At 38.8% G+C, this 25805-nt stretch overlaps 7 protein-coding genes across 7 annotated transcripts; 5 read left to right on the plus strand and 2 right to left on the minus strand.

Moving 5' to 3' along the window:
• Positions 1-271: 271 nt before the first annotated feature.
• On the plus strand, positions 272-2862 carry BCIN_09g05640 (hypothetical protein). The gene is made up of 4 exons (XM_001551756.2): positions 272-641; positions 693-957; positions 1008-1996; positions 2044-2862. The coding sequence occupies exons 1-4, from the start codon at positions 540-542 to the stop codon at positions 2794-2796; spliced, it is 2109 nt and encodes a 702-aa protein (XP_001551806.2). The 5' UTR covers positions 272-539; the 3' UTR covers positions 2797-2862.
• Positions 2863-3024: 162 nt separating this feature from the next.
• On the minus strand, positions 3025-4366 carry BCIN_09g05650 (hypothetical protein). Its single transcript, XM_001551755.2, has 2 exons — positions 3960-4366; positions 3025-3885 (listed from the first exon to the last, which is right to left on the minus strand). The coding sequence occupies exons 1-2, from the start codon at positions 4220-4222 to the stop codon at positions 3399-3401; spliced, it is 750 nt and encodes a 249-aa protein (XP_001551805.1). The 5' UTR covers positions 4223-4366; the 3' UTR covers positions 3025-3398.
• Positions 4367-6814: 2448 nt separating this feature from the next.
• Positions 6815-9840, plus strand: BCIN_09g05660 (hypothetical protein). The gene has a single exon (XM_001551752.2). It carries the CDS (start codon positions 7150-7152, stop codon positions 9676-9678), a length of 2529 nt encoding a protein of 842 aa, XP_001551802.2. The 5' UTR covers positions 6815-7149; the 3' UTR covers positions 9679-9840.
• A 626-nt stretch (positions 9841-10466) lies between these two features.
• Positions 10467-11855, plus strand: BCIN_09g05670 (hypothetical protein). Its single transcript, XM_024695241.1, has 5 exons — positions 10467-10719; positions 10769-11127; positions 11199-11336; positions 11389-11474; positions 11539-11855. Exons 1-5 carry the CDS (start codon positions 10614-10616, stop codon positions 11621-11623), a joined length of 774 nt encoding a protein of 257 aa, XP_024551035.1. The 5' UTR covers positions 10467-10613; the 3' UTR covers positions 11624-11855.
• A 631-nt stretch (positions 11856-12486) lies between these two features.
• On the plus strand, positions 12487-14377 carry BCIN_09g05680 (hypothetical protein). Its single transcript, XM_024695242.1, has 3 exons — positions 12487-12520; positions 12642-12718; positions 12845-14377. Exons 2-3 carry the CDS (start codon positions 12669-12671, stop codon positions 14244-14246), a joined length of 1452 nt encoding a protein of 483 aa, XP_024551036.1. The 5' UTR covers positions 12487-12520; positions 12642-12668; the 3' UTR covers positions 14247-14377.
• A 626-nt stretch (positions 14378-15003) lies between these two features.
• BCIN_09g05690 (hypothetical protein) lies at positions 15004-16820 on the plus strand. Its single transcript, XM_024695243.1, has 2 exons — positions 15004-15374; positions 15473-16820. Exons 1-2 carry the CDS (start codon positions 15102-15104, stop codon positions 16469-16471), a joined length of 1272 nt encoding a protein of 423 aa, XP_024551037.1. The 5' UTR covers positions 15004-15101; the 3' UTR covers positions 16472-16820.
• Positions 16821-17752: 932 nt separating this feature from the next.
• On the minus strand, positions 17753-20246 carry BCIN_09g05700 (hypothetical protein). Its single transcript, XM_024695244.1, has 3 exons — positions 19635-20246; positions 18475-19575; positions 17753-18425 (listed from the first exon to the last, which is right to left on the minus strand). The coding sequence occupies exons 1-3, from the start codon at positions 19707-19709 to the stop codon at positions 18102-18104; spliced, it is 1500 nt and encodes a 499-aa protein (XP_024551038.1). The 5' UTR covers positions 19710-20246; the 3' UTR covers positions 17753-18101.
• Positions 20247-25805: the final 5559 nt, after the last annotated feature.

The raw sequence follows: 25805 nt of genomic DNA on the forward strand, positions 1-25805 counted from the left end.
TTTCGCCTCTCTGCACTAGCTACTCTGCACAGTGCCTTGGTACAGTATGATTAAGTGAAAGAGGCAAATAGGTAACTTCGAAGTTTAAAGTTGTCTTCCCCCGTACTTTATCCGGCATCCTGCACGCTTTTCCACATGGTTTGGTGCTTACTAGCCCCCTTTTGTCATTGTGCCTGTCTCAGACGCTAAAACAATCGATGTTCACTCTATAGTAAGAGAAGAAAAGAAAGGGCACTAAAGGGCCCTGCTGCACACTACCTTATAGACTAGGGATAATATATCAAGAATATTACATATCCCCACTTGAACCCTCGCTGGGTCGGTCCAAGTGTCTGGCACTGCTTGAGTATATCTTAGTCCTGTCTTTTCCGCCTCTTAGAGTCTTCAAGTGGATCGAGTCTATTTACATGTTTCTTTCTCCGCTATATTAATATATATGTCACATTCCTTCTTACACAACTGAGTATCGAACTTTCTTTCCTACACCCATTGAATCGGAAAATCGAGCCGGGAGCTTCGAAGCGGATCAATTCCTTAATATGGCTCACATTTCCGAATACATGGTCGATGCTACGAGCAGCATTGGCCTAAATAACTTAATAGCTCGTGAGATGGGTGTATCTTCTTCATCTCAAGACACTGTATGTCCTTATCTTCGTGATCAAGCTGGTTCTTGCTCACATTATATTTAGCATTCGGAATCCCCAGTTATGGAAGAGAAAGAAAAACATATTTGGCGAATGCATCAACCTAGTGAAGCACCACGAAAATACAGTATATTCCCTAAAGAGAAGCTATCGATTGGTTCAGATCGACAAAGTCCAGAGTCCTCATTACCATTGGCCTTGGGAGAGAAGCACAACATTCAAAAGCCCAAAGAATTGAACAAACGAAGAAAACCAAGTGTCACTGAGTTGGGACCAATGACTACCGTTCATGAAGTCTCGATGGATTCTCGTAAGTGCCTTGAAACCCTCATAAGTGTGCTTGATAATAACGTCGGACAGCTACTATTCCAGGACGTCCTCCTCTACACGAAAGATCTTCTAGTGCACCAGGTGGTAAATGGAGACAGCATACATATGGCGAATCTTTAGTTGCATGTATTGAGGGGCCAATTCTAGATGAGAATGCTGAGATTGAAAACGAGATTAATGAATCTTACGGTTTGAAGAGACAACGATCAAAATCTAATTGCCGTTCGCAATCACCCAAACCACTTTCACCAAAATCTTTGGCTCCTCTATATATCCCATCCAGAAGTGCTCCAATGCCACCAAGAATCCGTACTCAATCTTCACCAAGTACACTTAGATCACCAATGCCACCACAAGTTCCACCAAAGTCTGCTAGAATGATGGAGCCATCCCCATATCATAGATCTTCTCCTTATACCCCTTCACCATCTGTTAGTATTTCTACAGCAGCAACCACTCCAAGCTCTCCACCAGAAGGACGTTCTTCTCCAAAACCTTGGATATCCACTGGTCGATCATCACCAAAACCATGGATGAATCTATTCTCCGGACGATCATCTCCCAAGCCAATCAAAGATGCCTCATCCATCATGCAGCAAAGCGCAAATTCCAGCTCAATCACTCTTCCACTCCCAACCCCGAGACGAGTATCCCCAGGTCATTTCCGCAACCAATCTGAATCATTCTCCCAACAGCCACGAGCCGGAACTCTCACTCACGATGTACCTCGTCGACGTGGGGGATCCGAATCTGGTCCCTCGATAATGGATCGAGGAAGACCTAAGAAAAGAAGTGATGGATCACCCATCAAAGCATCGGCCCCCAAGATCTCGCATTCAAAACGAACTCCTACTTCGGAGGAGCAATTGGCTTTCGAACATTTACCCCAGGGTATCAAGGCTTCTCAAGCAAGTTCAAAAATGACACAAACGGAAATGGAGACACTTAGATGCCAGGCTATTGGCCAAGTTTGTCGCTTTGAGGTTCTCAATTCAAAAGATGTGGATAATCTTTCAAGAGTATGTTAATTCCTCTCCCATTTCCAGTATCCTGCTAACAAATCCAGGAACTCCGCGCTCTAGACGAACGCTGTCTCTACCTCCGCAAAACCCACCGCTCCCTCCGTGCCGGTCGTCGCAATCTCCACGATCGCATTTGTACCTATCTCCGCTCGCCCCGCACCGCAAGATTCTCCCACGATGCCATTCTCAAACAAGAGGAAGCACTATCAGAACTCGATTCATCAATCGATGACTGGGTGTCCAAACTCGACCAGGCCGAGAACAGACGCACACGAGTGCGTCAAAAGTTATTGGAACATGTTGCCGCTGCTGTTTTTATGCCCGTTACTAGTCCTACAGTTGAAAAAGATAATAATAGTATAAATACCATCACACCTCCACGAAGTCCCATCAAGGGGATCAGTCCTGTGCGAGAAAGTCATCGCACAGTCGACGTTATCCCTCCTCAACCCAAACTCTCCGAAGCTGAACTCAAAGAGAAGAGAGAATCGAGACGTAAAGCTGTGGAGTCTATCCGCATCTATGCGGACTCGGATGTTTTTGCCCTGTTGGCCGATGTTGAAGATGAGATTAATAGAATGGGCGATCCTACTCTGTCTTCCTCTTCGTCGGATGAGTCCCACGAAGAAAAGCAAGTAGCAGCTAAACCACAAGCCCCTCGAAAAGAAAAGGCTACTGAAGCTTTGCAAGCTGAATCCCGTTTCTCATCTTCTGCGCCTGCGGCACCAATGTCGCCGTTCTTGCTTCGACCAATGGTTTTCACCATGCCCGCTGGAAAGCAAGGTGTTAAGGTTTAGATCTTCACCTACCTGATCTATCTTTGTGTTCTTTCATTTTTGCGGGCAATTCTCCCATGTTTCTTAGTGTTTTTCCCGCATTAATCTCATTGGCGTTTTGCTTCCGTGTAGAAACGTATAACGACTTTCACGATTATCATCGTCTGCTATGCTGCTATGATACAGCTGTCTTTCTTTTTGGTTACTCTAATCTCTTTACGGTTTTTCTTTTTGCTATACTCGATTCTATGATACCAATTTTATTTTAATTCTTAAAAGGGGAACTTTGGCTTGGGGAATATATTATACAATACTGTCTATCATTCAAATTTCTTTTGTATAATGGGATGGATGGATTATGGGTTGATGGAAGGAAAGATGGAATGTGTCAGGAAATTTTTCATTGGAAGGATTTGGGATGAAAGGGAAAAGAATGGTGAGGAAAGAAGTACATAAAGCTACAGAGATTAGCTATCAAAAAAGATTCGAAAATAGGTAGATATTCATAGGATCTCAAACTGGGATGGCATGAGAGCAAATAAAATCCTCTTCTATTCCATATTAAAACTGCTCTATTACCAAATGAAAATCGTGAGAATTGTGTCAAAACCTCTTCCTCTTGTCTACCATCCTCCCATCCTCCTCAATCCAATATTACTCAAAGTTCTCCCATCTATAACCCCACTGCCTTCTAATTTCTCTCCATTTCCCAACATCAACTCGGTAATCACCTTTCCCATCTCCCTGGTCGGTGTATTCAAATTCTTCCCCACAGCCCTTATAACTGGAGAAAGCCCTATATCCAGCAACTTCATGATACCTTTTTTCTGGGGTATGAATTCCTTGATCTCTTCATGTTGAATAGGATCCACCGCGGCTGGTCTCACATTGTACACTTTGAGATTCTCATAACCTTTTTCTGCAGGGAGGGCGAGTAATTCGGCTTCAGTTTCACCTTTTACGACTCCGAACATGGGAGTTAGCACACCAGGAGCTAAGTTTGCGCCTTCGCCGGATATGTAGAGGAATTTGAAGGGTTTGGGAGAGGCAACGGAGGGAAGGGCTCGCGCGGCGTGGAGGGTGTAGGTTTTGGTTATCTCGGTATATTTTCTATGATTAATTCATTAGCATTATTCTTTAGACTCATAAATTCCCATTCTCGCAGAGTACGAAGGAAGACTTACTCCTTCTCCATGCCCGCACTACTAGTGCCCAAAGCCCAAACACAGCCCTCTGCCCCCTTCAGTTGTTCCAAGACAGTCTCCGGGTAATTCTTAAAATCAGAGTGGAGGATGACTGTTGCCTTTTTGCTATTTGCATGTGTTTCAGCAAGGGGAACAGGGTTTCGAGAGAGAATGGATATTTTGGTAACAGAAGGATGTATGAGCATCTGATGGAGAATGCCGGAACCGACGAGACCGGTTGCCCCGGTTAGAATTAAATGCATGATGCCTTTTGAAAGAGAGTTTATGGTGGATATTATGGTGGGAGGTGTGAGAGAGGAAGATTGAGAGATCTGAGCGGAAAAGAAAGCGTATTGTGATATGAGGAATGAGTGAGTGATATACAATTTTCCTTTTTGGGTAGAGACGGGAAAGCTGACGAGGCTACACGAGGCTACACCAGGAGGCTGTTATGCGGAATTCTTGACCCCGCTTTCGGTGACAGGAAGAGGAAAACCATTGGGCGAACATGGGAACTAGCGCAAATGATATGCAACTTGCTGACACGACCAATCATATTTCAGTATCATATGCAACTTGCTGACCCAAATTAATTTTATTGTTTTGTACTATCTATGTACGCTCGTTGGCGCCATGAGATGCACATACCTCGTGCCAAAGATGGACGAACGCCTTGCGAGATTAATGGACAATAAGAACTTCGCTCTCTGACGATTCAAGGAAGCCCCATTGAAAGGGCCGCAGATATTTCGCATCAGTTGGTGTGAAAATGCCCTTCATGTTGTCTACCGTCTCAGGCTCAAGCTAACTTTTGGTGATGGAGATAGGTTAGGTGAGTTCGATGGTGCACTTACGTTCAATGCCGCGCCCAATTCCTTCTACATACTTTGCCACAGTCAAAGCCAACAGCAAATCGGCGCGTACACTTTCGCACGCCAGCTCAGCATCTCTTACAGAACATGGAATTTGTACCTTCGCCGATACAGTTTTGTGGAAGTCAACCACATCTACACGAAGAATGTGCTATCTATCGCTTGAAACAATCCGCAGACAGATTCAGGCGTCAGGATGAAATCTATTCGAGGAATCTCCTTCAGCATTCACATACACAGACATAATACGGAACAACTGCAGGATCGATAACAATGATTGATTTTTATCGTTGCCTTCATCATGACTAGAAGAGCATACTGCACAACTACGACCACCTACTTTCACGAGACAAACCACAAATGATTGGAATAGAGCAGGACGCATGGGTATTTCTCCAGGAAATGAGACATGCACATTCTAAACTTCTGCGGACATGGATTTGGAGCGGGACGAGTTGGTGTAAGGATGAATTATCCTGGTTGCCATGCATCCCTATATTTTTATACAGGAACTCACCTGATCCATTACAAGGTAAAAAGACGTTTCACCCCCCACGGGAAGTATCTCGTTTCTTCATCTGAAGAAAATGTAACCAGGTAGGTATCATTTGTCTCATTTTTCCATCACGTATATCGTCACCTCACCGGCCACTAGTAGGATTTCTGGTTTTGTACCTTTGCTCGTTTCTAAATCAGTGACATCCTTGAAGTCTCAAATGTTGCAAATAAAAATATAAGCTCGTATGCCTTACTCCTCTACCGCATTCTCATTTTGATAATCATCTATACTGTTTTATTGAAGTCTTGCAAAATGTTACAATTTCCAATGAAGAATTATCAAGCCTGCCCCACGAGTTCATGACCAGGAATAAACTTGAGGTAGCATTGCATTCTGCAATTGTTGGGATTGCGACGATATTGGTCGCATTTGTTGCCTCGGAGCGAGGATCAATGATTTCGCCCGTTGAAAATTTGTTTCTAACCCGTTTTCGATATTGCCCGAAATGTTGAGTGTTTCACTGATGCATATATCACAAAACGCAACGCACAACTATGTCTCGGCACACAGGAGTCACTTCTGCATCTTTTCTTCAGTCACTTGTGAATTTAAGGGGTCCATGCCTCGATTCTACTGGGAGATTGCAGAAAATTGATTTCGTCTCCTGAAATATCACATTATAATTTCTTTACACAGCATGCATGGGTATCTTGGTAATGTGCATTTTCCCATGTTCGGTTCGTGGTTGGTAAGACAGGTCGTCATATGAAATAAGCGGAATCCATGGTGGTGATTGGATTGTAGGTAGTTAAGGAAGATTGTAATCAGGCTCGTTTGTTTCTGGATCTTCTAAAGGGGCAAGAAGAGGGGAATATTAGAGGTTTTATTTGTCAGTCATGAGGTTAACGCCAGAGTCATTAGACATTTTGTTATCAGGGAAATTCTAGAGAGAGGGCATTCTAGACTCTAATAACTTAGATAAGAACATTAGGAGAATGGGACACAGGAAAGAGAATCACAACTATTGAATTGTTGATGGAAGAGCGGGGGAATGGAACGAATTTGCGGACGGTACCATTAAGATACAGACTGACCTTGACAGATCCGAAATGATATGATGAACCTACCCAGGCTAGGTAGTTCTAAAAGCAAAATAAAAATAAAAAATGGAATCGATATGCATTGAGTAGAAACTGACGGCGTAAGATTGTGTCAATTCTGAATACCATAGGAGCAAGAAACAAACGTTGGTTCACGATGAGGAGTCTTCTTTCTTTTGAATATGATATTTTCACTCCAGGACTGACTGACTGACTGAATATACTATTGAGTATAAGTATTTTTATGACACCGATAGGTAGGCTATGTATTGTCATGATGATTGATCATAAATATTGAAATAAATGTTTGTATATCACGAGTATATACTGTACTATTTTTTCTGATATATTGCTTAGTCAGCTAGATAAACCAACCACCAAATTGGAATATTGATAATGTCAATAGCATTTGCTCCACCCCCTTTCCAGTTACGAGAATGAAGTGGCCGATATATCACAATCATTAGTCTTTTCTTGTTGAGACGTATCAAGGCAATATAAGCCAGAAAGTTTCCCTCGCATCTCGAGCGCATGCCTGGTTTTGATAGGATTTGATTTTTTCATCAAAAGCAACATGTTACATGTGCTGACATTTGCCACTTCATTCGGCTGAGAACACTCCAATCTCCTTCGCGCACCCTGGAATTGAAGTTACATATGCATCCTGAGTTCCCTTTGCACGTGTTCAATTAATAAGCAATATTAATTTCAACTCTACCATGCTTCGAGGTTGCCTTCGACGGCCACTCGCGACGTTGGGAATATCTTCTGCTACACGTCATTCCAGGCATCTCCCATACTCACCAAACTCATTGCCATGGGCAGTTTTGGATCAGAAAGCTTGTCTACCTCATGGCGTCGTCCTCTGTATCAGAAACCTGGCGCATGTCGCGGCTGCAACAGCGGGAAGTGTCCCGGATGAGACGGTTGCTGCTGTCCGGGGTATTGGACCACCCAGGACCTTGTTACCACCATCTCCCGAACAACAAATTGCTATTGACACATTGTTACATACCAAAAAGAATATCATCGTTGATGCATGCGCTGGTTCTGGAAAAACGACCACGATCTTACATCTTGCACAATCTGCACCTGATACCAGATTCCTAGTATTGGTTTATAACCGGCGCTTGATGTTAGAGACAAAACAGAGGATAGAAGATTTGGGCTTGACCAATGTGACAGTACAGAACTATCATACACTAGGAGCTAGGTACTACACGTCAGAATGTGCTACCGACCAAGGTCTCAAGCGAGTTGTGGAGGATGATATGAATATCTTTGATAACATGGAACTTCCTGAATTTTCGGTCTTGATTCTGGATGAACAGCAGGATATGACACCGATATTGAAAAGGTTTGTGGATAAGGTCTTACGTGACAAAGGATTCATTGGGCATAACCGACAGGCCAAATCAGGAAACCCGTTGAGGGTCGTAGTTTTGGGCGACAGACGTCAAGAAGTTTATGGATTCAACAATGCAGATTCGCGCTTCTTGTCTATGGCTAATCACCCTGAAGTCTTCGGTTATATAAATGACCAAGAATGGATCTTGGCGGATCAGACTGCCTCAAATCGTATGACGCAATCCAATGTTGACTTTATCAACCAGCAACTTCTCAAAGATCCGAGTGGAAAGCCCATGCGGGCAGTAAAATCCCATGATGCATCAGGTCGACCTTACCCTCAACCACGCTATGTTATATGTGATCCATATGATGACTTAGTGCACGAGGTACAAAGACTTCTGGAATTTCCTGACATATCCCCGAACGATATAATAGTTCTCTCGCCATCGGTGCGTGGTATCTCGCCTGCAATCTATCTCGCTAATGATCTTGCACTCCGAGGAATTCCTGTATTCAGATCAGATTCGGATGTATCAGAAATCGCACCTGAAGTTGCACATGGAAAAGTATTGATATGCACTTATCATCAAGCAAAGGGAATTGAGCGCAAGGCCTCGATTGTTCTTGGATTTGATCAGGCATATCACAGTTTTTTCAACAAGGTCTCAGAAGATCCTATTGCTGTCACTAATCCGCAATACGTGGCAGCTACCCGAGCACTTGAGCATCTTGTCCTTATTCATGCGCACACAAACGCTCCCTTACCCTTCGTGGACCTGGATACTGTGGATCAAACATGTGATTTGGTCATGACTCGCAATCTCGATATTCAACCACAGGGCCCTGAAAGACAAGTACCTTTATTCGGCGTCACTGCATTGTGTCGAAATGTTTCAGAAACTCTTATAACTGACTGTCTAAGTCGTCTCGAGTTCAAACTGATTGCCGAACCGACTTACGGAAGCTCGCCTCCACCTTCTGAAATTCAAGACATTTATGGTCTTGTTGAAGCCGTGGCTGCAATTACTGGAACGGCTATTCCTGCTGTTTTCCAGTGGCGTCTAAAAAAGAGGTTGGACATACTTGCGGGACCTTTAAAACTTCTCGAGCCACCTAAGAGACCTACGAAACGACGAAATCCGCTACGCGAGCTTCCAAATGAATTTTATGAGAGGATTCAGAACATAAAGTACGCATATGACACTGGGGTTATTACAACCGGTGATATATTATACTTATCAAACCTTGAGATGGCAGCAAAAGATAAAGATATTACCAAGCTCTTGAGTATTCCATTGATGGGGTACACATGGGTAACAGAGACGTATTATCAATACATTCATTATGTCCTGAACACACTACCAGGCGACGCCAAAATTTCAGGACAAGGCATATTTTTCGAAAGCTCGAGGTATCGCAAGTTTCCCTTTGTCACCTACGGTGGTGGGCCTATAGCACCCTTGAAGAAATTTGGAGTCATAGTAGGTGGCGCCATGGATATATGTCGACCCAAAAAAGAGATTGCTGCCGTTTGGGAAATCAAACATTCAGATTCCCTATCTCCAGAACATCTACTACAGGTTGCTTTATACATGCTACTTCTCGGAGAAAAATCATCAGGATTCCTCGTATCTGCACGTACTGGTCAGACGGTACAAGTTTTTCCCAAGACTCCGGGATCGCTTATGGAAATTCTGCAATTGCTTGTTGATTCTAAATCCGGGGGTGAACAGTCGAGATTGTTGAATACATATTCGGATGAGGAGTTTTTGGAAGAATGTAAAAGGGATTTTGGGGGTTTGGTGGGGAAATGTGCATTGCCGGCTTGGTTTGCTATGAAACCTAGTGGGTCTAGGTTTAAGAAGGGGGTGAGAGAGCGGAAAGCAAAAATGGATTAATTCCACTGATGTCATTACTCACGTTTCGGCAATGCTAGAGTTGCAATTTGTGAAGTGGATAATGGTGACTATATACATAGACGGTAAATATACTCTACGAAATAGATAATAAGTACAGATAAAAGCAGAAATCAATGGAAAATATAAACCATACTAAAACCATACTAAAACCCACTTTATCGATTTCTGCACTGAGTATCTTCAATGCATGAGACGTTCAATTTCATCTCCAGCCATATTTGACGGGTGTAAATTGATGCCGATATCCTTTATGCTTTTGCTTGAGTTTTGGAGAGCTGGAACTGAAATGCAAGTTGCGAAATCAATAATAATGTGATAGAAAATGACAGTAATCAATTTTCAGAGGTAACGCTCACTATCGTGTAAAAAATAGCATTCGAGAAATGCCAGTATATAATTAGTGTTTATGATAGCTATTCTTGACCAAAATTCGTTCAGCAGTATCTCCAGATCGTCTCCTCGGGATTTGGAACGGGATCTGATAATCGGTACAGGATAATTATCAATCTTTGTATGTACCATAGCCTATTGGATTACCACCATCTTATCATCCTAATCCACCTATATTAAATTGGTATTAAAACTAATGAAGAGAGCTTTTGATTCGTTGGAAAGTCTGCTTCATGGTGAAGTTGCGACAGTAATTGATGGTGCGTCAACTAGCCCCGCACTTCTCTCTTTTATCCGCTTCCGTATACGGGAATGTTCAATAATATGATGGGTTCATTAATTGGTAAGTAATCATGTCGCATAAGTTGTAGAACCGTGAAATTTGTGTCATTCAAAGAAATCGATCTTCACATGTTCTTGCGATTTGGCAAATTAAGCTTTATATAGCAAAGCACTTTTCTACTGTTCGTGTACAATCAATTCTCTTTAGCGATGTATCAAGGATCTCGAGTCACTCGATAAAAATGACTCAACCAAGCGCAGCCTGTTGCAAAGGTACTCCAATATCGTTACATGGGCCAGAATACAAACTCTCCGGCGAGTTTATTGACATTGGCGGGACAAAATATTGTACATTCCCCTCTTCCATGAAAAAAACTTACTGAGAAATATTATGCAGACGTCACTGGACCCGAGAACGCCACATCAGCCATTGTCTTAGTCTATGACATCTTCGGTTTTTGGACCCAGACGCTCCTAGGCGCTGAAATTCTCGCTGCCACAAAGATTTCATCATCTCCTCAAGGTATAAAGGTATTTGTGCCTGATTTCTTTGGGCCGGGCAATGAAGCAGATATCGCTTATTGGCCTGCGGATACAGGTGAGAAATGGGATTATATCTTCAAGATATTTGAGAACCAAGCGGAAAAGGAAAAGAACCTTAAAAGACTCGGGGAGTTTATGAATGTGTTAAAGGAAAGAGATGAAGTAAAGAATGTGAAGAGTTGGGGGATTGCTGGATACTGTTGGGGTGCAAAGGTTCGTAAATCTTACTTTGGACATTTATTACATGCATAAAGCGAACATTATGAAGTCCTGACAATTAATAGATAGTGACAATGGCTTCACAAGAAGGAACTATCTTCAAGGCAGGAGCTCAAACACATCCATCTTTGGTAGACCCGGAAGATGCCAAATTGGTAACGATTCCACAAATTGTTCTACTTAGTAAGGATGAGAATAAAGAGGTTTGTGCCATTGTCTCAAACAAATAGGATAACGCTGATGAAATTTCTGTAGCAATGCAAAACATATGAGAACAATGTGAAGGTCGAAAAGTACTTTGAGGCTTTCGATGATCAAGTGCACGGCTGGATGTCTTCAATGTGAGTAACTTATTAGCTTAGAAGCTTAGTATGGCCTTTTGCTGATCAAAAACTTCCCAAACAGGGGTGATTTGGAAAATCCAAGGACTCGTGAAGAATACTATCGTGGATATAAATTGTGGAGTGAATTTTTTGCCAAGTATCTATGAGATATTGGGCAAGTCTATTAAAAGGAAATAGATCAAGGATTCTCTTGAACAATAACAGAACAGAATCAGTACTGATATGTGTCTAATTCTCTCTGGAATAAGATAGATGTTGGAGTTTCGAGAAGATTGTCGTCCGAAATTTCCACGTGATATGGTTGACTTGAAACTAGCTTCCCCACAGATTCCCCGCACTCGTCATGAAGCTAATCGACACATGACATTTGGTCTTTCAATTGTTAGACATCATGATTAAAATTGTATTCCAATAATAGGTATAATTGCAAAAGTAAGATGCTTCTTGAATATGGAGAGATAAATTACAAACATACTGTTCGGCGAAACTATCTTCGGATTTAATAATAGGCTGTCGGACGTTCTGAAATATGGCTCCATTGGGTTCATGGAAAATATGGAAGGCGAAATCCCATCGTCAGAAGAATTGACAAAGCGCGGAGGAAAGAATAAACACCTGAAGGTGTTTTGTAAGGCCCAGTATGCCTTTCGAGGTCTGGATACAAATGGTAGAATAGACGAACTTGACGATAGGCTTTGCACCAACGAGCATAAACCAGTTTTCTCAGAACTTGTGAAATTTTAGAAGAATCTTAGACAAAGGGCAGCAGATGAACTTGAGGGTTCATGGAGGAATAGGCTCACAGATGACCAAATGGCAGAAGAAGACGCGAAGCGATTTCTGCTAGAAAAATTCCCAACTAATTCGAACATAACCTCGCAACCCCAATAACTTTTTATTCGTGACGATTGAAAGATATCCCAATGATTGATCATCAAGCCGCAAGCTCCAACAATATTCAACAGGGCAGTAGCCGTAGCTTGATATAACTTTGAACTGATCAAATCTCGACTTTGTGATTTGGCAATACAGTTTAGTTCGCGGTGAGCACTCATCATTTCATTTGAGAGTATCTGTGTATGATCTGGTTGTTCCGTGCCATTCTATTCATTTTCAGACTCGAAATATAAACTATTTTTGATCCGGCTAACTTTAACTCACAAGTCTTATCGAATCTGGCTATTCAGCCGTATGTTGCAGTCGACACTACTAATTCAACAACAATCATTTCTAAAGACAAGGCAAGTTGTACGATTAAACAAATATTTGAGTCTTCATTTCCCTCTGCATTATTCTCAGCACCTCTACCTCTTTTAGCACAGCAGAGTCACCATGAGCGGTATTGACCCATTAGATTCCTCCATCAGGAAGAAAATACTTCCGATCGAAAGAAAATTTGGTAACAATAAATTAATCTACGATGGTTACGGTATAAAGTCAAACAGCCATACATTTGATTCTAACCTCGAAACACGATTTCCATCTGCTGATGGTTGTGGAACGCTTTCAGAGTCCTTTTGGAAAGCTCAATGCTTTTTCAGAGGTCTTAAAAGGACCGGGACAGTCTATGAAATGATAGATAGGTTGCGAAAAGATGGACACAAACCAATGCTGCCAAAGCTGATTGCATTGGAAACGGCAATGGATGATGACTACAATATACGATATATTATAGCAAGAGAAGAATTAGAAAAGGAGAAACAGAAGGCAGAAGCCGAGCAGGAGAGCAGATGGAACAACGAATTGGACGATCTTGAAAAAGCTCGCAAGAACCCAGAAAAGTTCTTGAAGGAAAAGTTCCCAACATTCCTAGATTCCGAGCAAGAAAACGTTGTTTTCATGACAATTGACTCATCATTAGTAGCCGAGATTCGAAAAGCTGCCCTATCACTCGGTCTCACATACAAATCATTGGAAGTTTCAAAATTCGACGAACCACCACGCCGAAGAGACCTTTGCTCGCTCATCCATATAACCGTGGGAGGAAGCGAACCTGCTGTTGAGAATAAACTTCAGGACATACATCAGATCCGAGGTAAAGCAATACAAAAGGCTCGGGAAGCTATGAAAAATGCTCGAGACGTTATTAGCGAAGCCCAAGATGATGTAATCCGTGCATCACGCGACAAAAACTGGGACGTAACTGGAGATTGGCATATATCCTGCTTAGAAATGGAAAGGAGATGGTCCACTCCTCTCACGCTTAAGATATACAGTCAAAAATCTGATGGTCAATTCCAAATGTTTGGCGAGTTTAATTTCGGCGGGGTATCGGGTCTGTTCCGGTTTGAACAACAGTTTCCAACTGTTGAGACAAAGTCGGTTAGACTAGCTGATCTGAATGTCAAGCGAGGGAAGATCACTTTCAAAAAGAACGAGAAGAAGAAAAAAGACGGCAACGATGACGATATCGAATGTACAAGGCTCAAGGCCAAACGTATTTGGTGCAAATCTAGACCGGAAGCCTTCTCATTTCCTGCCAGAGACAAGCCATCTTCCCACAATCCAACGTGGAACTATCGATGGCGCGGGGAATACAAAATAGATAGCGAGCCCGTTCCAGGTCAATATCTTTGTTCGATTACTTTCAGTGAACCCTTGGGTACAACACTGACTGGCACATTCGGAGGCGACCTTTACAAGGCTTGGAGGGAGGATATGGTGTTCACAGGTGTTAAGGTTGGTATCTTAGGCCCTTCTTCTATTGATATCGAAGAGGAATGGCATGAAAGACAAAATATAATATATGATAGTGACATACAGGACTAAAGGCTCACGACAGGATGAGGTAGACGACAAAATTGATAGTATGATAATGAAGGCATAAGGAGTTATCAATACGGGACTCAATACAGATTATGCAGATGCATATTTAGAATAATTTAGATGCAAAGCAAGCATAAGTCACTCTCAAGCTCGCAGCGACGGATGCAATATCATCTCGATTCATAGTTTGGCAGTTACAACTATAATCTAGGTACAACATCACAATATTTTAAACTCTCCCGTTCTTAAATATGTATCTGCGATCAAGTGTCATCACAGTATTTACGAAAATGTACTGTTGATGATTTGTTCCCTACATCAACAATTCATTTCCATCCGAAAAATTTGGTCACCCTTGAAAAATCCCAACTTTCCACCGGAGAGAGATATGAAAAAATTAAACTATCCAAGAAAAGAAATATGTTTCTTCAAGCTCTCAGCCTCAAGCCCCATACCCACCATGTTTCACCCCCCCCTCGCAAACCTCCCACTCCATTGGACCCCAAACCCCTCCCCAAAATCAGCCTAACAAAAAGCCATACACAAAGGTCTCCCAAAAGGTCACTGCGGCACAGAAACCCACCACCACCAAATACCATCCATTCATTACTCACTAACAAATTTCCATTGGCCACAAATCCCCCACGTTCTGCGCTGAGCATGCAGTGCAGCTTGTCGATGTTGCACAGCTGGGCGCACAGGTGGTACGGGAGCGGGGAGGGATAAATGGTGATCTGCGTCACTTTCTTTCTTTCTTCATGATATATTGTATTACGTTTCTTCTACCTTTATTGTCGTTTTAATTTTATCCATATCCTTATATCGAATTCAAGGTTCCGATCTCGTACAATTAATTAAATGCCTCGAACGCGCAGTCGTCATGCAGCCCGCATATCCCGACGCAGTCCACCCCGCGAAACACATTCTGGGGCCGGTATCCGTGCAATTGTGAGGAAAAGCGATATCTGTGTCGGTTGTATAGTATGGCTTCCGTCTAAATTGGAAAGCGATGACGATTTAGTTTGTAGTCGTGGGAAAATTTGTTGTAACGGGAGATGCTTGGATGATGAGGGGTATAATCATCCGGTTGTGATTTTGGAGCATGAAGGAAACATTTGTTCCGTTGCCATGGTAGAGAATCTCCTTTTTATATGTTCAAAGTTATTGTCTGTAGAGAAAATGAAGGTAGATACCGAGGGGAAGCTAACAACACATGTCACCACCGCTAGATAACATCCAAGTCCCGTCAAAAACACAACCAGAAATCCCGCATCGCGATATCTCAAACCCCTGAGAATCTAGAAGACCTAGATACCGATCTCGAAAGAAAACTCTATCTCGAAGCAGGAGAAATGAATAAACCTTCCTTTATTATTACTGAGCATGTTTTCCCAGTCCCCTTCTCAAAGCTCCGCGCTATTAGCTTTAAACCCGATTCCAGAGCTTTCGATACAAGAATTTGTAAAACTAGTTATCTGGAATTGATAGGGAAATTTGAGATGGATAAGGATGGAGTGGAATGGGTGGATACGGTGGTCATGAAGGGGAAGGAAGGAAATGTGAAAGCTGAGAGGAGAAGAAAGGCACAGAGGGGACTAAGAGTTACATTCAGAGATCCTTGGGAGGAGATTAGAGGAGACGTATTGGCTTCGCATCAAAGCTTTGAGGTCATGGAACATCCTTTGGATCAGAGAAATCTTTCTGAACCAGCCCCATTTACAAATTTCCCTGGTCTTCCGCAAACTCTACAAGCACAAACTATTCCCACAATCCCGTCGCCAGGATGGTACACCTATAACCGCGCAACGAGTCTCGCGAGCGAACGCCAATCTCTCATCCAAAACTCGTATCCTATCCCCTCTCATCTTCCACCTTCTCCATTGCCTTCTCCGCCTTTGCAAACAGGGCATCAACAATACCATATTGATGTCCCACCTCGTCCTTCACGTCCAAATCACCATACAGATGTCCCATCCCGTCCCTCACGTCCCAATTACCACGTTTCCCTTCCGTCAGTTGAAAGATACGATCGATCGCATTGGGACGCAAGGATACGTAATACCAATTCCCGGACTCATGATTTGGAGGGTGGAAGACTCGGTAGTAGGAGCGGGAACGGGAATGGGAATGGAGAAGAGGGGGATTCACACGAGGGAGATTTATTCGTGCAGCTTGTGGTTGTATTTTTGGTACTGGGAGGATTTGTTTGGTGGTCGTATGGGAAGTAATTTTTGGATAAGAGGTCGGGGAACATGAGTTTTCTGGGGCGAAAATGATGATAAATTGAGATTTGGAAAGAATTGATTGATTTAGCGAGGTAGTTTGGGGGTATATGCATATCAGGCGTTGGGGTTGAATATTTATTGGAACTATTTTCTTTAGCGAAGCCGACTAGTGAAGGGGAATATAAAGCTTCATGTGGATAGTTCAAAGCAGTATTATATAGCACAACAGTATGAAAGTTCGCACAGGAATTCAATTTTCAGCTCTATATAAAATAATGGATTGATCAGAAATACTCTACAGGTCAATCTAGCTTTCAATAAACTCCCAGATAACTGCCACTGCAACCCCACATAGGAAACTTATTAGCATCCTGTTAATCTAATTCCATGTACTCGAGCAGACAATAACATTATTTAATCGTGCGACCTTCAGCTATATAGCCTTCCAGATAGAACTCGTAGAGTGAAACCAGAGTCATCCATTTTGCTCTCGAGTTTCACATGATCTCGCCAGACGAGGTGAGGTCATCGCATAAAAACTCGGTCGAGAATCTCCCGGACCTTAAATCGGGTGTCCTATTTTCCAGCCACCCCTGTTTTGGGCCACTCTGTATTACGAAAAATCTCAAAAAATGATATTCTTAATTTTCTTATTTGTAAATAGAATTTATTGAAAATTTGTATATATGTAATTCAGATCGTTTCAAATTTAATTTAAAGTTTTTAGATTTTTAAGATTTTTAAGATTTTTAAGATTTTTAAGATTTTTAAGATTTTAAAGATTTTTTGGAATTGAGATTTAAAGTTTCAAAATATTCGTTTTTAAATTTATATAGGAATTATATACAGATTTTAAGACTTTTATAAAATCTTTAATAATTTTCTAAAAGAAATTGCTAAAAATAAATTATAAAATTTTATTATAAATTTATAATATGTCTATACTGATAATTTTAAAAGAAAGAATTTCTTATAAATCAGTATTTAAAAAAAATACTCTCGAAATTGTAAGAATTATTTTTCCCCACCTAAATTATATCTCTAGAACTATTAATTTTTATAAAAAAATTTAGAATCCTTATATAAACTCAAGTTTCAAACTCTTAAAAATATAAATACGTTTCTTTTAATAATTGCCATTAAAAAATTATTAGAGATTTTACAAAAGGTTTGAATTTAAATATGATTCTCATATAAAGTTAAAAATCGATATTTTAAAATATTAGATTCCAATTCAAAAAAATCTTAATAATCTGAAATTTTAATACATTACTAATATTGATATGTAGATTGGTTGATTTTAATTTTATAAAATTATATTATATTTTAATGAAAATATTAATTAATCAAAAGAGTGATTTTTGGTGTAAAGGAAAGACACAGTACGCTGAGTGCATAAGCATCAGAACCAATAGGAACGGCTGATGGCATCCGCGCGGTTACACCCGGTACCGAGAATTTCCTAAGTAGAAAGGGATTCTGGTCAGAGCGGCCTTCGCATCTGATTCCTCACGCGGTGAAAGTTCGTCATAGTATAAGAAAATAGAGTATGTGAAGTTGTGGTCTTATTTTACTAGTTGTCCACGCAATAGATATCCTTGTTTGAAGAAGTTTCTCAAAAAGCCTCGGCTTATCATCTGCTTGTTACAGATAAATTAAGATAGAGCGGATTTTTCTCCCATACCAAAAAGGCTTTTTGGGTGTACCAATCCCATTCGTTTTCCCCAAGACTCAAATCAAAATTCCAAATCAATTTCGCCAAAATTAGACGCACCTCCGTGAGACCAAAAGCCTTGCCCACACAATCCCGTGGGCCAACACTGAATGGGTGGTAAACATTGGTATTGTGGGGCTTAATTTTGGAGTCTGGCAACCAGCGTTCTGGGATAAACTCTTTCGGGGAGGCAAAATTAGCTGGGGATGTATATGCAGCTAATTGACAGAATGTGATGAGTGTCTGTAACGCAATCAGTAAATTCCCATGCTCGAGGTATTGAGGTGCATACTCCAGTGGGTAGCCAGTAGCCGCATGCTTCCATTCCAGGTTCGGTGACAATCCGAGGCAAGACCATGGGTAGTGAAGGGCATAGTCTCATAGCCTCATCTAGAACTGCATTGAGATATGGCAACTCAGCAACCGCAGATGCCCCAATTTCCTCTTCTCGGTCAAAGGTTTGTCGAACTTCAGCTGCTAAAAGGCGATTGGCTTCAGGGTTTCTCACGATCTGGTAGCAGATGGCTGCAAGCGTGCTAGCAACTGTTTCACTACCCGCTATCATAATGTCGCCAATAGCATTTTCAGTCTCGATTATTGACAAAGCCTTTCCGTTTTCACGATCGGTGAAATAGGTCATTAGATCATTCTTACCCGGAGTTTCTCCTTGAGCTTGCCTTTGATGGGTGAAATAATTCAATGATTTGTTATAAGCCATCTGCTTCTGCCGAGAAATCTTTGGGACAATCCATGTGTAAAGCATTTCAAGTCCTAGAATGCGGGGAACAACTGCTTGTGTGAAAGCATGCATGACCCTTCGTAATGCGTTGACGAGATAATGAAATTCATTATTCTCCAAGGAATGAAAAGACTTGCTAAAGGCGAGATCGCCGACAATATCAAAGGCTGCGTATTCGAACCAATCGACAATGTCTATGGGTGCATTCTTCGATGCTTCGGCCTTTAACTGAGTTATCAATATATCGGTGTACTGAAGAATCATAGGTTCGTGTTCTCGCATAGACTTTTCTGTGAAAGCAGCGGCAAACGCCCGACGGAAACGTCCATGCTCGGCTGGCGGGGATGCCATAATACCGTATGAGCCATTATTAATGCGGGGTCGATACCAGAAAGGACTTTTAGGGAGATATGATGTCTTGCGGTATGGGGCGTAGAATGCATCCCATGCTCTTTCGTCGGTGAAGGAGACTTCGTTCGAGGCAATGCGAACGACAGGTCCGTACTCTTCATGCAACGATGCAAGTTTATGCACCAATTCTCCGCGCCGCAAAGCCCAGACAAAGGGGATTCGAGAAAGAATCCAATGCGGTGGCCCTGGGATAGGAGCCAAGGGGTGAAGCTTGAGCCTGAAGAACGCCCACGTGAAAACGTTCTATTGAAGTAAGTAAAGGTGCCAAAAATAAAAGGTTCATATTGATTGAAGCGACTCACTAAAAAGGCAATCAAGACAATAACGCTCAGCCAGTGAATCGTTTCTAATCCACGCAGTAGTCCGAGTTTTTCCATTTTGTTATGGTGTGTACCTAGATACCAATTGTTGTTGTTTTTATTGTTGATATTGAGGAATTTTTTTGGGTCACAATCATCTTAAAGTAACCAGGAGAAAGATTATAGCTGCTAACTAACCTGCACTCTTGGGTCGCGAGCACCCAGAAATCTACTTGTATTCGTCTCATTTTTCTTCAGGTGGCAGGTGGCAGGTGGGTAGCATTGAAAACGTCTCCGCCACCAGACCACACACTCGGTGAACCGAATTGTGAAGTATCTGTTGGCTATCCGTTGAGTGTGGTTGGCTCGGGCGACTCCTGCATAGCAAGCCCAAATGTTATCTTCCGAGTTCTGTATCTAATACATGAAAGCTGCCGAACGCCTGATCTGGAGATTGGGCGACTATTCATGCCATCAAATATTATGCTCAGGGTTGGGTGGGCTTGTAGATATGAAATAAGAAAATGATTGGCCATTTCGAGACCCCTACAGTCCCTGTAGTGGCAGAATCCGCGATTGACGAAGTAAACACTTCGTTAGTATAATAAAATCTTCAATACTTTTATTATTTATTAAAAAGAAGGGTTTTTATAATATTAATGGATTTGTAGAAGTAAACTAAATGGAAATATATATTATATATTATATAATGGATTCGTAAAAACAAACGAAATGGAAATATACCTTAACGTGGTTTATCATCGAGTGGATCATATCATCGAGTGGATCACTTTCACTTCAACTATTTACATATCAATTCAATATATGTTTTATTAATTAATTATTATGGAATTTATAAATAATGAAGCTTGAATACTTCTAATTATTAAAGCTATTTATAAAGATAAAAAACTTAATATATAATGATTTATTAAATTATATAATATACTATTTATAACACTATATTATAAATTGAATAGTTTAACTCCATATATCGAAATACAAGCGAATCGATATAAACTTATAAAATTAAAAGAAGAGATCATTATTCAATATATTTTTGATATAAATTTGAAAGGTTTTTTATTTAAATTTAAGAATATAGAAAATATAACAAATTATATTTTCAAATTGAAAGGTGCAAAACGTATCAAGAAATTCTGAATATATTGATTTATAAAACATTGAATCGAATTAAAAATGTATTTTAAATGTATTTATAATTTTCAAAGAGTTTTTTATAAGGATTTTAAGCTTATTGAAAAGTGATTTCAATTAATTGTAAATATATAAACAAAATACAACATTTTGAATAAAGATTTCTATAATTTTAATAAAATAGATTTTATAATAATAATTATTATTAATATTGAAAAATATAATAAAAGCAAATTAATATAATTAAATAATTGAAAATAGATTATAGTAATAATATATAAAAATGAAAAGAATGAAATTATTCCTTTATTTTTAATAATTCAAGAATAAATTTATCTTTTCAATTGATATATTGAAATCAATCTTTTTATGGAATAGATTATTAAATCTATATTTAATAAATAAATAAATAATAAGATAGATTTAAAATGATTGAAATATTTCAATAAGTATATTAAAAATCAAAAAAAGAATAAATATCGAATATTAATATTAAATAAATATAAAAGTTATAAATCAATAGCTTTTCAAATATACTATAAAAAGAATAATATTATATATTTATATTTATTATTGTATTCAAATTATTTAATTCAATTATTTGATATTGATTGTTTTAACAATCTAAAATATTCATATAGTAATCAAATTAATAGATTTATCAAAATATATATCAATTATATTTTGAAAATTGAATTCCTTATAGCTTTTAAAATTGTATATAAAAAATCAATCATCTTTTAAAATATCAAATCAGAATTCCAAAAAATAAATTTAATTCCATTTAATCCTAAAACTATATTTTCAAAATTAAATATTCAAATTTATATACCTACCCCCCCCCCCCCCCCCCCCCCCTCTTTCAATCTAAATCAATAAATCTCTTAAACCCTTTACAATTCAATAAAAACTTTTTCTTAATCAATATTAATTAAATCTCGAATAATTTATTATCAATCAAACTCTTCTATACCTATATTCAAAACTATACTAACTTTAATTAAAAATACAAAAAGATTGACTTATAAAAATACACTTTTAAATATAAAAAATCATACATTTCGAATAGCAAATGAAATATTAAATAAATATCAATATACAAAAAAAACTCAATTATATCAAAGAAAAATATTTACAAAATAAAAAGCTTTTAATATATTATCTCAACAAAAGATTGATATTTAAATTCAATACAACAAATATTAAAAAAAAAAGAAATTCTAATAAAAAAGCATCTTTTAATCAATATTATAATAAATACAGAAAAATAAAATATAATACAAAAACCTATCAAAATAATATAATAGATTTTAGATTATTAGATTTTTTATAATTTTAATTAATTGATTCGATTGTTATTAAATAATATAATTTTGAAAATACAAATTAAGGTGAAAGTGATTCATTCGATGATATGATCTACTCGATGATAAACCACGTTATATATTATATAATTATATATCTCTATAGCAGATCTTTTTCATATTTGTAGATTTATGAAACCTCTTCTAATTAATCATAAGTAATATACTAATATTAAAATAGAATTATTTTAATTAATGAAGCTATCAAATCAAAATCTGTTAGGAGTGATCCACTTTCCCATTGACCTACAAAAGCGTGGAGTATTCCAGATGCTTCTGGAATAGTGAATCTACTATATATACCCAATCAGGTGATCGCTCCCTAACAAAATCTTAGCATTTTTAATTAATAAGCTACTAGATTATATAAGCGAAAATTAGAAAAAGAATTAAAAAGAAAATAAGAGAAGAAAATAAGAGAAATTAGAAAGAGATTTAGAAAGAGAATAAGAGAAGAGAATAAGAGAAGAGATTTATTAGGTTTTAAGGTTTTGAGGTTTTAAAGCTTGATTGCGTCTCCGGCGCCTTTATACGAGCTAGAAGTCAGAGGTTAGCGAATTTTAATAATAATAATAATATGTTATTTGAAGATTGAATATATTTTATTTAAATTAGTATATAAATCATTATTTCAAAAACTTATAATTTTTAAATAGCTTTAAAATTCATATTTCAATAGAATATAAAAATATAAATATTATTTATTTCAAGGATTTTAAAAGCTGTATAATATAAATATAGATATAAATTCTAAGTAGCGTTAAAAATAATCTCAAAAAACATTAGCAAAACTATTAAACTATTATTATTTTTAATTACGAAGAACTGAGAAAAAACTTATTATTTATAATTAAACCTCGAGCGTAGCGAGGATCAGGGGTTTGAGGGCTAGCCCCTATAAAGATTAAAGAATTAAAATTAAAATTTTATATATCTCAACAAAGAAAAAAAGCTTTAACGAATTCAAAGTCTGAAAAATTCTTTTTCCCCGACGGCTAGTTTATTATTAATAAAATAATTATATTGTTATCAATAAATATATATATCAATATTATAATGTATATAATAAAAGTTTGTATAAGGATTTATATTGAATTTCTTTTTGTTTAAAGTATTAACTTTGCTATCACAGGGAGTAACCTGGTCGATTTCGGAAAAGACGGCTCTAGCGCATTTCCTATTGGTGCGAATATATTCATGATTATCGAGGTTCAAGTCAATACCTCTCATTTCGGAGTGTATTATTATCAGGGGTGATTAACTTTACTACTAACTCATAAAAGCGTGGAGTATTTCGAATGCTTCCGGAACAGTAGATCTACTATATATACCCAATCAGGTGATCGCTCCCTGATAATTATAACATCTTTTTAAGACAAAAAGTGATAAAAACTAACTTTTTAGTATATATTGCTAGTTTTTAATATAAATTGCTAATTTTAATTATATAATCGTGTAATCACATAATCGTATAATCGAAATTAGTAATCTATATTAAAAAGTTGGTTTTTGTTACTTTTTGTTTTGAAAAGACATCATAGGTGAGCTGATCTTGAGCGCTGTCTATTTCGTCATTTATGAGACACCAACATGTATGAAATGGCCATGGATACTGGCTTAACAGGTGTTCACACTTTCAAGACTGCTGTTGTCAATCAGTGATTCCAGGCACATATGAACTGCTCATAGCAGATGTTGAAAGAGCGGTGAAGCAAAATGACTGGATGATTGCAAAATTGTGCCTCACCCCCGCATTAAATTATATTCCAGGTTGCCCTTTGCCATTCATTATCTTCACTAATGGAACCAGTTTCGGCAATTACGACAATTTCAATCTCAAAAGCCCTCAAGATGCGCCACATTCTCACTTGGGAAGTCCGATAGGTCGATCTTTAGCTATCACCCGCATGAACCAACCTCCGGACCCAGAGTCTCGGGTCCAACTGTGGATTCACCTTGCTTGGCATATATTAAACCAACTTTTGGTGTTCATGCCTGTATGGATGAATGCAGATGGGCCACCCCCTCTCCTTCCAGCTACATATCGGATGATATTTACATGTTCCGAGGTCTCCGCAGATAGGTCTTTTTGCTGAGAGCCATGAGATATCTTTCGAACCTGGGCAATACAAGATTAAAAAATATCTCCATTCTGCATCGGTTAGATCTTGCGAATGTGCTTTTCCTTATATGGCTAGGAACAATCAGAAAGTATTACTACTCTGTAAATTCCTTGTTTCGCGGTACATAATTCCACCAATCATGGCGAGGTGCCAGAAGACGGTCCATGAACGCGAAGTGTAAAGAAGTCTCGTAGAGCCAAAAAGAACAGAACATTGAGATTCTATGAAATTTATCCGAGATAAACTTCAGATAGCCTATGTAAGATTCGTTTGTACAAATTGTTACTGTTTGTTAATTTGAAGCACATAGAGACAGATTTTTATCAAATTGAGAGGCCGAATATACTAGTTGAAAAACGCAATTCATTAAAGCGATATTTCGGTTCTCCGCACTTCACCACCGACAGCCTACCAACTGTAATTTCTTCATAATTGCTTCGGCCATCGTCGACTTACCGGGTGTCGTAGGGAAATTTGCTGTGGCTCTAGACGCCTACATTCTCATTTAAATGCTACTTGTCTATGCGGGGAATTGGTACCGAGACAAGAATCATTTGTGAAGTCGTCGCCAGGGGGGCCTCCCTGTAGTGGCAGAATCCGCAATTGACGAAGTGGCCGCTTTATCAGTCCCAGAAAATATTCAATATTTTTATAATATATTGAAAAAAGTGTTTTTAAAGTATTGATTAAGGGGCTTTTTTCTTCATAAATGATTAGAAATTTTTATTTTAAAGGGATTTAATGAAATTCTTGAATTCTAGTTTGAATTTTAACTTAAAATGATTAATACTTTATTTATATTGAATTCGATTAATAATTGAATTGAATATAATATATAGATTAGAGTTAAGTGAATAATATATATAAATAATACATTCTATATAGCATGGTACAGTAGTAAAGCTTTTAATTAAAGAATAAATTGAAAATGAAATAAGTGAATAATCTACCCCTCACTTTCCTTTCCTTTTAAGCTTTCGGTTAATGCCTTTCACCCACATCATAGTTCTTACACTCGCTCCCCTTTTTCTCCTCCTTCTAGCTCTTACACTCATTCTTTTCCTCCTTCTAACTCTTACACTCACTCCCCTTTTGTTCACCTTTACTAGAATTCTAATATTTATCGATCCTGAAATCTCTAAGGCCCTTCAGGGCCCCCATTTTCTTTTTTTCTATTAAAAGTCAATACTAAACGGATCTCATTTTATACCGATTCCATTCGTTATTAATGAATTGGCTATGTCGTTATTGATGAATTGAATATATCATAAACGTAATGTACGAATGAAAAATTTGTATGGGGATTTATATTGAATTTCTTTTTGTTGAAAATATTAATTTTGCCACCACAGGGCCTTGTGATAGAATCAATAATCGACCGTTATCCTTGCAAGATTTGTCTTTTCTCAGGCCAGCTTATTGATGGTGTAGTCCACTGAACAATGACTGGGCAGAGAATACGGTGACAGTTGCATCCAACCCGTCACTCTTCCAATTTAGATACAGCTTGCGGGCTTGCATATCTGGCG

This window comes from Botrytis cinerea, chromosome 9, assembly GCF_000143535.2.
Source record: "Botrytis cinerea B05.10 chromosome 9, complete sequence".
Lineage (NCBI taxonomy): Eukaryota > Fungi > Ascomycota > Leotiomycetes > Helotiales > Sclerotiniaceae > Botrytis > Botrytis cinerea.

Bases quoted from the DNA above. Each gene is read 5' to 3' on its own strand.
- BCIN_09g05680 (XM_024695242.1), top strand. From the start codon at position 12,669: ATGTTGCAGTCGACACTACTAATTCAACAACAATCATTTCTAAAGACA. The intron at 12,719-12,844 runs GCAAGTTGTACG...TTCCTCCATCAG, and splicing joins CAATCATTTCTAAAGACAAG to GAAGAAAATACTTCCGATCG.
- BCIN_09g05660 (XM_001551752.2), top strand. From the start codon at position 7,150: ATGCTTCGAGGTTGCCTTCGACGGCCACTCGCGACGTTGGGAATATCT.
- BCIN_09g05640 (XM_001551756.2), top strand. From the start codon at position 540: ATGGCTCACATTTCCGAATACATGGTCGATGCTACGAGCAGCATTGGC. The intron at 642-692 runs GTATGTCCTTAT...CATTATATTTAG, and splicing joins CTTCTTCATCTCAAGACACT to CATTCGGAATCCCCAGTTAT. The intron at 1,997-2,043 runs GTATGTTAATTC...TAACAAATCCAG, and splicing joins ATGTGGATAATCTTTCAAGA to GAACTCCGCGCTCTAGACGA.
- BCIN_09g05700 (XM_024695244.1), bottom strand. From the start codon at position 19,709: ATGGAAAAACTCGGACTACTGCGTGGATTAGAAACGATTCACTGGCTG. The intron at 19,576-19,634 runs GTGAGTCGCTTC...TTACTTCAATAG, and splicing joins TTGTCTTGATTGCCTTTTTA to AACGTTTTCACGTGGGCGTT. The intron at 18,426-18,474 runs GTATGCACCTCA...ATTGCGTTACAG, and splicing joins GCTACTGGCTACCCACTGGA to ACACTCATCACATTCTGTCA.
- BCIN_09g05670 (XM_024695241.1), top strand. From the start codon at position 10,614: ATGACTCAACCAAGCGCAGCCTGTTGCAAAGGTACTCCAATATCGTTA. The intron at 10,720-10,768 runs GTACATTCCCCT...AATATTATGCAG, and splicing joins CATTGGCGGGACAAAATATT to ACGTCACTGGACCCGAGAAC. The intron at 11,475-11,538 runs GTGAGTAACTTA...CTTCCCAAACAG, and splicing joins CACGGCTGGATGTCTTCAAT to GGGTGATTTGGAAAATCCAA.
- BCIN_09g05690 (XM_024695243.1), top strand. From the start codon at position 15,102: ATGCCTCGAACGCGCAGTCGTCATGCAGCCCGCATATCCCGACGCAGT. The intron at 15,375-15,472 runs GTAGAGAATCTC...CACCACCGCTAG, and splicing joins ACATTTGTTCCGTTGCCATG to ATAACATCCAAGTCCCGTCA.
- BCIN_09g05650 (XM_001551755.2), bottom strand. From the start codon at position 4,222: ATGCATTTAATTCTAACCGGGGCAACCGGTCTCGTCGGTTCCGGCATT. The intron at 3,886-3,959 runs GTAAGTCTTCCT...AATTAATCATAG, and splicing joins AGTGCGGGCATGGAGAAGGA to AAAATATACCGAGATAACCA.